The sequence below is a fragment of the Limulus polyphemus genome, unplaced genomic scaffold (assembly GCF_000517525.1).
Source record: "Limulus polyphemus unplaced genomic scaffold, Limulus_polyphemus-2.1.2 Scaffold1064, whole genome shotgun sequence".
Lineage (NCBI taxonomy): Eukaryota > Metazoa > Arthropoda > Merostomata > Xiphosura > Limulidae > Limulus > Limulus polyphemus.
In genome coordinates, this window is record NW_013666674.1 from 127717 (window position 1) to 138631 (window position 10915).

General features: G+C 31.0%; 1 protein-coding gene across 4 annotated transcripts in view; it reads left to right on the plus strand.

Annotated features, from left to right (window-relative positions):
• LOC106461951 (apoptosis regulator Bcl-2-like) overlaps positions 1–10915 on the plus strand; it is a 32558-nt gene that overhangs the window by 5511 nt on the left and 16132 nt on the right. For all 4 annotated transcript variants that reach the window (XM_013921819.2, XM_022389052.1, XM_013921820.2 and 1 more), the window contains exon 2: positions 9738–10182. In XM_013921819.2, coding sequence (XP_013777273.1) covers positions 9809–10182 — 374 coding nt within the window. In that variant the 5' untranslated portion in view covers positions 9738–9808. The remainder of the gene's footprint in view (positions 1–9737; positions 10183–10915) is intronic.

Below are 10915 nucleotides of genomic sequence, written 5' to 3' on the forward strand. Positions count from 1 at the left end.
ATTAGTTAAACGTAAATTTAGTACACTATTATACAAGTAAACTAATTACTAATGTCTTTCTATATAGACTAAAATATACTAAATTAATTTTTAATTAAGTTCTTATTTTCATTTTAAAATCAAAAATACTTTTATGCATCAGAAAATTTTTGATTTTCACATGCAAAATCTTTATTATGTCCAGATAGTTATCAAACATTTGTTAAGAAAAACTTTATATTTTATCCATTATTTTCACTAACAAATCTCTGTACAGGTTCAGTAGATTTGACAGATTTCATAACCACCATAAAAAATTAGGAAATAAATATAAATTATGCCACTTTCTTTCTAGAATGAATACAGATTATAACACTAAAACATAAATGTTTAGACTAAATAGCTTAAATCTCATAACATTATATATTTATATATATTTGTTATTTTTATTATATTGACCTTTTAGCTGTGCCTGGCTAACAATACAGAAGTTACAATGATCAGGCTCACATGCATTCATGTTACTGTATCCATTAATATAAAACTGACCTTTAGTCTTTACAAAATGACCTGTATTGGCTGTGTTTTAGTAGACTAGTATTTTGTAAGATACAGTCACATTTCAGTTATTATACATTATATATGTCTATAGATTATTATTATTATTCTGAAATAAGTTCTTAAACTTATTTTTCTTAAAACATATAACAGTAAATATATAAGTAAAGCAAACAATTATCTCTTCTAGTTACGACCTTTGTACTTGGTTGCTGCTTGATGTAGGCTGCTAAGCCTTAAAAAATTTGCATATGGAGGATATGAAACAAAATAATTTTTTAGGTTTTATATATACAGCTGAATAACTAGAAAATCATAAACTACTACATCAATACCATAGAATTCCACTATAATTTACTAAGTTTAATAACTAAGATGCATTTTAGTCTAAAAAAATGTGAAATTTCGAGCAGACTAAAGACACATCCTACCTACAAAATATTGGTTCATAAGAAAGAAATGTAATCCAAGCCCATTAAAATGGCTCAGAAAGCCACAAGGGGGACATTGTGAGCTTTCAATTGGTTATTCATGTCATATATAGAAATGAGTGTATATAAGGGAGCATTTCCAAATATGGAAAGAGGTGGGCAGGGTGCCATTGTGTTTGATTTATTACATGAGCAATATTTTAGCAAATAGTAAGACGTTCTGATTTTATATTCTAACTTGTCAATATCGGTAATTTGAGTTTCTAATTTGCATGAAACTATAGTCTTAGTATTTTGACTTCACAAACATCTAATCTGAACCAGTGCTGCATTCAACATACCACGTGACACACAAAAATCAATTTTATCTGTGTTTTTTAATATTTACTTTTAAATTAAGAAATTGAGTAATGTATAATACTAAAATTTCAATTATAATCTACAGTTTGATACCAAACTTCTTAACATAAATTCATGAAATAGTAGTTCAATAAAATTTTGAATGCGAGTCAACAAACGAGGTGACATGGTCTTTCACACATGACCCTTCTCAAAAGGGTTAACTGTTAACTTTTATCCATCATGGTGCATGTCATTAAGTTAGTAGGTAAACTATATATGCATGCATGCATGTTTTTGATAGTTCTGACTCTTCTAAAATGTAAGTTTGCTGATATTTAACACAACTGCAAAATTACTAAATGCTGCTCAGTATATATCGTGAGGTCTATCACTAATAACACTTTGTTAAGGTCTAAAATATTTTATTTTTTTTAGCTGCTTCAACATACATATTAATTGTAATTAAAATGTACGTAGTGAGTGTCATGACATAATGTATTTTACAGTAAATGTTCTGACTTGTTCAGTGAGGTAAAACTTTGTGATAGTATTAATAAGGTCAGTACATAAATTTATGTTTATAGGCATTACCTACTGGTTAGCATGTTGGGATAAAGATCATAAAGTCCATGTTCAAAATGTGATGCTGGTGAACATGCTTTGCTATGGGTGTATTATAAAAGTGATAGTCAATCCCATTATTTGATGTTAAATGTTGAACAAAGCCTTTGTAATGGTGGGTGCTATAAGGTTTGGTTGATAATTCAAAATTAATGGCCTCTCATGTGGTTATTTAGTCCATGTTTGGATAGCATGTTGTTCAGTTTGAAAATTCTAATTCCTGTGTTTTGAAAGATTTTATAAAAATCCAATACCAACAGATTTATATAATGATGTATGTTGAAAACCTGATAAGAAAAATAGGTACTAAGTTAATTGAAACAGATAATATATATTAAGAAAACAAATAAGACATATCTTTAAACATGTGTATTTACTTAAATGATGTAAAATAAAAATGGTAATATAAATTTCTGTGCCAAAAATATCACATGATGCATTTTGAGTGGTCACTATATAAATAAGAACATAAGAAAAGTATATGTAACCAGCTACACTCGATACCAGATTGAATTTTAGTTGTACTTGTGTAGATAGCATCCAAGAGCATTCCTAGAAATGTGATACAGGGTTGGCCAGCCCAAGTCAAAACAGGAGTATATTAGTTACTGTTGTTTTCCCAAGATAAAATAACACATTATCGATTTTTAGTCTCATTTGTGATATTAACAATATGTAAAGAAAGCTCTATACAAGGAAATTAATGATCAAAATTCGTTAATTTTATCAACATAAGTTTAACATTTGATAAATAGCTTTTAGAAATGATTGATAACCTATCATTTTCATATGTGTTAAATCACCCAAAAACTTTCTTTAGATCATAAAAATATTGTATAGCAAATTACATTTTTACAACTCTTATGGCAAATTTTATGTTAACATAAAAGTTGCTGTTAAATGTGAGTGCTAACTTGTTATAAATTTTCGTTTAGATTTTTTACATAGTTCAGATGTTTCTACAGTTATCTTACCTGTTTATGGAATGTTTGTTCTGTTTTAGCACAAAGCTACAGAATGAACTATCTGCTCTCTGTCCACCACAGAGAATCAAACCCCAGATTATAGCTTTATAAATCTGTAAAGTTACTGCTGACACATTGGGGGACTATAGCATGTATCATAATTACTTGGGTTTAGTTCATTGATTAGGAAAAGCAATGGAACATTGTCAAAACATTCTTATTTTGACCTTTCAAACTTGCCTGAATGATATATTATATCGTATATTATAGTAACATGTATCATAGTTTGTATTTTTGATATAAATTTGATACAGACAACAACCACAGCTATTGAAATGTGAATGTGCTGGCAAAATGATGTATATTTTGAAAAGCTCCAATAGATGAGGAGCTCCAGTAAAAAGATGTCCAAAAAAGGACCAAAGAAATATACAATACATAAACATAAATAAAATTAAAAGAGAATATACGTAAGACTAGAATATCAACATGAATTGTACATTGGGGCAGGATTTTCTAATTATTGGGTTTAATGCATACATAAAACCATTTCATATTTGACATTTACATTTCGAACTTTTGCTTATAGGTGTTTGATACATTTTGATAGATTATAAGACCCAGAAGCTATTTGATTCTATTATCGTAGTGGAAGTTTTTTTTCAATTATGTAATTTTTGTTTTGTCAATTGTTAGAAATGATTGTGTGTTATTTGCATAAAAGTAACTATTGTTTTATTACATTGCCCTATAAGTAATTATACCTGGTTCAGTTTTATCAGGTATTTCAAGTATTTGATATTCTAGTGTTTCCGTACATGTGTGTAATGCATAGCTTTGTAAAACATATCCACATATTTTTGCATTTTTTTTGTTCCATCACTCAGACTATAACTGAGTGATAATGTTGATTACCTGTGGCCATCATTCCATTACATCAGTCCCTGCTTCTCTCTCTATCTGATTGAAGTACATTTTTCAATGAGGTCATGACTTCTGATGTTTGGACGCTGGACAAGAGTCCACTGCAAGTCAATGTTCTTGACATTTTCGCTCTTTGTTTGACATGTTCCCATTCCTTTCCCTACTGTTGGTTCACTTAGTCATCTATTCTTTCTCCAACCATCCTCTATAAAGTCTGTAACACAATATTTACCTGAATTGTAAATATTATAGTTTTTATTGTTATCAACAGCATTTCTGCACTGGCTTATCTGGAAATTTTGATTTCACATCTTTTAGTCACTGTCTTTTTTTTTCTTGGCTACACTTTTTTTTTTACAGCTGGGCTGTTAGATACAACTACTTTTCTAAAAGCAGAATGCACAAGTGATTGTGAGGAATATCATCCCACCTTTTTTATGATCAACAGAGCCTAAAAAATACATATACATACAAGTGTGAGCTGTAAATGCATGGATTTTAAACACACTTGTATACATGGATTTATCACATCAAGCAGCATTTGGCCTACATATCAGTTGAAAGTCCACTGTGCAGAAAAGTTGTAAAATATAAAGAATACTTTCAAAGTGGCACAGTACAATATTATGTTGTTACTGACATTAATGCAAACTATCACATGTTGATGAGACAGTATGATCTAGGCTGTAGAACAAGATGTATACATCCTTTGCTGTTGTAGGCCTGGACATCGTTTTCAATTGAGATTCGATAAAAGCAGGATAACAGCCGAATTTTAAGTTGAGATCAGGGAAATTATTGTAAGTAATTTCATAACTATTCCATTTACTATTTATCCTGCAGGTCTGGGCAAAAATTATCCTTCAAAAATTGGCATTCTTTTTACTGTAACAACTAAGCATTGTGTTTGGTTTGCACAAAATGTTATATAGACATAGAGTAAGTAGTATGTTAAATGTGTACCAGATTTAATAATAGTCGAAGTTTAGGGTGTGTTTTTTTAAATTCTTAAAAATTCCGTACAACTTGATGCATAAAAGAAGAAGACAAAGAAATATAGACAAACTCTGGAATCACATATCTCAGTTTTGGCACAGATTTTCTTGAAATTTGTAATTTGAGGTAAGCAAACTGGGAGGTAATATTATGGAGGTAGTACTAAGTTACAGATAGCTGAAAATCATAATTAATTGGTTCCTGTAAATAAAACACTTTGTGCTGTGCATCTTAGGGTTTTTTCTTGGCCACATGACACACTACCATGTATCTTGATTAAAGATAATAGAATTATATAGTGTATTTATAGAAATGTTGATTGCATGAAGACAATAGATTAAGAGGACACAAGTTTAAGATTTGGAAGAGCCAGAGTAGGCTCCAGTTTAGACAGTTTTATTTTCCCTACAAGATGATTAGTTTATGGAATGAGTTACCATCAACAGTAGTGGAGGTTAGTACCTTACAAGAGTTTGAGAGGGGGAATAAATGATTTACTGTAAAATAAAGGATGGATTTAAATTCTTACTTTTTCTTAGAAGTGGGTGTGCAAAGACACTCTTAAAGACCATATGGACCATGTTGTCCTTAATCTTAATAATTAAAGCTTTTATGGAAGTTTTCTGTGAATAATAACTTTAATAACAATAAAACGTAAGGATTTCGCAGTGTTTGTGAATATTTCATTTTAAACTTTTATCTTTACCGTGTGAAGTAAATATTTGACAAATGGCTCTCTAATCTAAAGGAATACTTCTCCAGAAGGTGATGTTTGTGCAAGCCTGTAAATTCTTATAAACATCATAAGTAGTGAAAGCTCAAATTATGCACTTTAATTTTGCATTATGACTTAATATTTATTGTATTCAAAATGTTTTGTGGTAACTTTATAGAAACCAGGTGTGGTGAACAAAATGTCCTTTGTAGTTAAATTTGTGGCTTTTTAGTGTTGGGCATTGCTAGTGATTAATTCATATATCCTGGCAACTGATTTATTAAAGATAAAGGATCCATTTGGTCTTTCAAGGCTGCCCCTGCACACCACTACTGAGGAAAGTAAAAATATAAATCTTTTCTTCATTTCTGAGGAAATCTACTGTTTAAATCATGGTAAAATAAATTAAAAGTCATGAAATCTGTTTTTATGCTAGTATTAATAGTTTCTAAATTAATTCAAAATTTCTGTTGACATGGTAGTCATGGGAATTGTCATTTTTATGTATTCACTGAATAGAACAATGATCTTTATCAGGAATTTCTTTAAAAAAATAACATTTATTATGTTTATAAGAAGGATAGAAAATGCTTACAATTAATAACAATTAATCGAAGGTACAGAAATGTTTACCCTTTTTTTGAACTTCTAAATATATATGTTATTTTCCATTTGCAGCAAACCAATGATTCCCTCTTGGCTGTTACAGTTTGATTATGTGAAAAAGTTTTAAAGATAAATTTTTAAATATTCAAGGTAAACATATTCCTTATAGAAAGAAAAGGGTAGCTACAAGAAGAAAAAAACAGGTTGGCTCACAAAGAGTATAAGAGATAAAATTAAAGCAAAGCATAATAAATATAAGAAGTTTAAATTGACCAGTATGACAGGAGACTTAGAGGATTATAGAAGATAAAAAAAGTTAGTGAAACAGGAAATTAGGACATCCAAAAAGATGTATGAAAAAAGGTTGGCTGAAGATGTAAAATTAACATTAAGGACTTCTTTAAGTACATTATGGGTAAACAAAATGTTAGGATGTGGGTAGGAAGGACCTTTGAGGGATAATAAAGGAAGGCTCGTATCTGATGATTATGAGATGACTGGGTTATTAAAGTTTGCTTTTTCTTCAGTTTTTACTGATGAAGATTTAAGCAGTATTCCACATCTTGAACAGTTGATAGGTGGAAACAAGATCGAACAGGGTGATTGCATTAATTCCGAGCTGATTTGGAAAAAAATGGGAAGTTTAAAGAATGATAAGACTCCTGGACCAAATATTTCCTCAAGGGTTTTAAAGAAGGTTAAAGATTGTATATGTGAGCCATTTGCTATTATTTGTTGTCAGTTCTTGAATAGTTGGCAGGTTCCAGAGGATTGGAAGTTAGCTGATGTAATTCCTCTTTTCAAGGGAGGTGATAAAAATTGTTCCAGTAATTCTTGGCTCACTTATTTTACATCATTTGTGGGAAACAAGGCAGTAAACTTAATTGAGTTCAAGAGAATGCTTCTTAACTATATGAATCACAAGGGTTGGCTTTATGGTTTGATTTTTTAGTTTAGAGGACAAGATGGACCAATAGGTCCCAGGTTCTCCCAAAACATTTTGTTATTTAGTACTGTGTTCACACAACGGTATTTTTGAATTGTTTCCATGAAAACTTTTATAGTAAATTTGGCCTTAATAACTGCCTGTGAAAAAAAAAAATGCAGTAAATAATTAATATTAACTTCTGATCAAAGTTTATGATATGGTGCAAGGGGTGTAATGAATTTAAGATATGCTTTTAAATTTGTAGTGTTATTAAACAGTACATGTAAGACAGAATAAAAATTGAACTGTATCCTGTAAAGTCAACAGATTTTTCTTTTGTTGCTTGCTAAATGTATGATGCTATAGTTGATGAAGTCCACCAATTGTTTGTGTTATGGCCACACTATATGAAGAACTGTCCATGTTTTGTGTGGTTAATGAGTTGGTAGAACATTCCTTACTGCATTGGGTAAAGCATACACATATGTGAAAGAATGGCAAATGGTACATCAGGATTCAACCTCTAGATCTCCATTCTTAAATGGTTTATATGTATGCAGTGTAACATCTGATGGTAGAGGGTCCATGGGGGCACAATCGTGTGAGACTGCATCTCACCTTGACCAGAGTATACTTTCTGCATAAAGAACCAAGTATCCATATATATATCTGCTATCCCTGTAGGAGCTCATTTTGGTTTAATATATTCACAAGCCTATCCACCATATCATGCAAGATTCTAGCTATTCTGTGTCAGGAGGTGAGGTATCATCTTGGAAGTTAACATTTTCCTTGCCTGAAAATGTATTTGCAATAGATAACTTATCACACCTTCCCACCTGTCCTCCCCACTTCTGGTTCACTTTCTTCTTGCTTCTCATAGGAATGAAGTTATTTCAAGCATAAGTGCTTAGGCCGAGTTACTGCGCAAAGAGGTTGTGTCATCGTCCTATTGATGAAGGGTTACGTAGCATGATGGCACTAGTGTAGTTCATGTTAAACACAAGATTTTTAGGTGAGAGTTAAAGCTAGTGCCATGCAAATCTTACAGGCAGACATGCAAGGGATCAAGTTATTCTGTGTGTAAATGTGAGTATCTATTGGAAATGCATTTTCAGGTAAGAAAAATCTTTATCTTCAATACGAAGGATAAAAATACTTTTGTCCATCATATAGTTTGCATATTGCATTTAAATAAATCTAAAACCTTCAAAATGCATATCAACAGTTTTGTTCCCAGTGTCCCTGTATAATATGTGAGGTATTTACACTCCTTTACCATGACTTGTCACTAAATCAGCAATGTATGGTAAAATGTATAGTTAAGACCTCTGACATCAAATAATTGTTACTATGCTGAATACCACTCTTTAAGAAGTTATGGCACACATAGTTTGACCCCCACCCATGTGCATAAGGTTAAATGTTACTGTGCTTTGTGATTCACATTACTTTGAATACATTATATAAACCTGAGGAAAAGTACTGTAATGTGGCTGTGGAAACATTGTAGTTTCAGTTGTTCTTATTACATAGTTGCAGATAGAGAAAACTGGTAAAATTTAGTATGATCATTTTATTTCATTAAAATTAGCATAGAATATAAGAAATGAAATGCATAAAGTTATGGTAGGTTGTGCAATAAATGGGCAATGTATTAGAAAATTGTTCTCATTTTATCAAAGCAGTTTCATTTATTTCCAGTTCTTCAAATTGTATATGATCTTTTGTTACTACTCATATTAGTGTTTTATTTTTGTAGTTTACAAGATATGCTAACTACAGGTACATGTAAGTGGAACAAATAATTGGACTGGAAAAATTTAAAGTACATTCCCATTGTTAATTAAACTATATACAATCACTCAACATCTGTTTTAAAGTGACTATAATAAAGTTTACTCAGCTGTGGAGGTTTACCCTTTGTGACTAACACCTAAAACCTGTAAGTAATAAAAATTACCTATTATCAACTATTTTCATTTGGTGTGGTTCACAGTTGTAAGAGACTAGATCAGCAAGGTTGTGGTTGAAAGTATACAAGCAGTGTCCTTGCCCATCCCATAACCAAACACACTGTTTCAAGTTCATTGGGGCAATGCTTTTCTGCATGTACATATATATGCACATGTCTGTTATCTCCAAGTGAAGTTAAATATGATATGTATTACAAGGACATAGTTTATTTTTATTGAGAAATGCAAGATAGTCATATGGTTGATGTTTTTTTTTTACTCATTATTTCAGTTGTGCTTTTATTGTCTTTTGTTTTCATGTGCTAACACCATATGTTTACTTCTGTTTATTTCATTAGGTTCACTTTGTAAATTATTTGTGGTTTTAACAAGTCAACCAAGGTATTTTATACACTACATCTTTCAGGTTCTGATGTGCTTTAACAAATTAACCAAAATGTTTTATACACTACATCTTTCAGGTTCTGATGTACTTTAACAAGTTAACCAAAGTGTTTTATACACTACATCTTTCAGGTTCTGATGTGCTTTAACAAGTTAACCAAAGTGTTTTATACACTAAATCTTTCAGGTTCTGATGTGCTTTAACAAGTTAACCAAAGTGTTTTATACACTAAGTCTTTTAGGTTCTGATGTGCATAAAGAATGATAGAGTGTGATCATTGATCTCTGTTAAATTTGTTTTTCTATTTCCAGATTATTGAAATAGAAGTGACTTGAACATTTTCAACATTACTAGCATTGAATATTGATATGCAACAATAACTATGGCAAAACCAGATGAACTAATACTTGGTTCTGGAGATGGTGATAATGCTCAGTCAGGAAATGCTTATGCCTTTTACCAGCATTCACCAGTGAGTGAAATGACCAACAATAATTGGAGAGTTCCTACAAACGTTGTACAGAATTTAGAGTCACAGTCACAGCCTTCTTTTGAAGAAGTAGAAGAAGAAGGTTGCATGTTGTTTGAAAATTTTGTATTTGAAGAAGCTGAGCATATACAATCAAACAAAAAGGCTATAACTTGTCAGATTTATGATCCTAGTTTTCTAACCTCTCCTGCTACTGATGAGGATCAGACAGGTGAACTTCACAGCAATTTGTCTACCCAGGAGAATCCCCTGAGAACACTTTCTAAGTAAGTTTGTTCTGATAAGGTCATTGTACAGTAACATAACATTTACATCCTAACAGATGATTTATTCTTAAAGCTTAGGAAAAATTGTGTGTTTTGACAGACATAAATGGGCTAAAGTTGTATTTGTAAGCATAAATAAGAGATATTTTGAGATAGAAAGAAAATCATATTCTTTAAATCAGTGTTTTCCAAATTTTAAATAGGGGCACCCCCACTTCCCCCATCTCATTAAAATAATTTCTGCAAGTGATAACAGAAAAATCAAAATTTTCTTTACCTGTTTTTAATAACGTTTTTACAAGTGAAAAAATGCTTGTAAGGAGGGAGTGAGTAAATGTGAGAGGAAAATGATAGTTTGTTAGGTTATTGTCATCTCCAACCCTTCTGTTTCTCCCATTATTATTTTTGGGCTCTCCTGCCAAGCGACACACACACACACACACAGTCGTGGCCCACAGTTTGGAAAACATTTCTTTAACCCTTTGACTGCTATCTACTTGCATTGTAAGTTGGTAATGCGACATTCGTGAAAGTTCTTTATGAAAATGAAACTAGATGATGAAATAGTTTTAAATTTGACTTGAACGGTCCTAAGATTATGTACTTTTAGAAAATTAAAATATTTAATTTAGATTTTTTCTACTATTTATTATAAAACATTCATTTATTTAATCTCAATAGTTCACATGCAATTTGATTTTTTATTTTGAGTATAAGTATAAAAATACTTTGA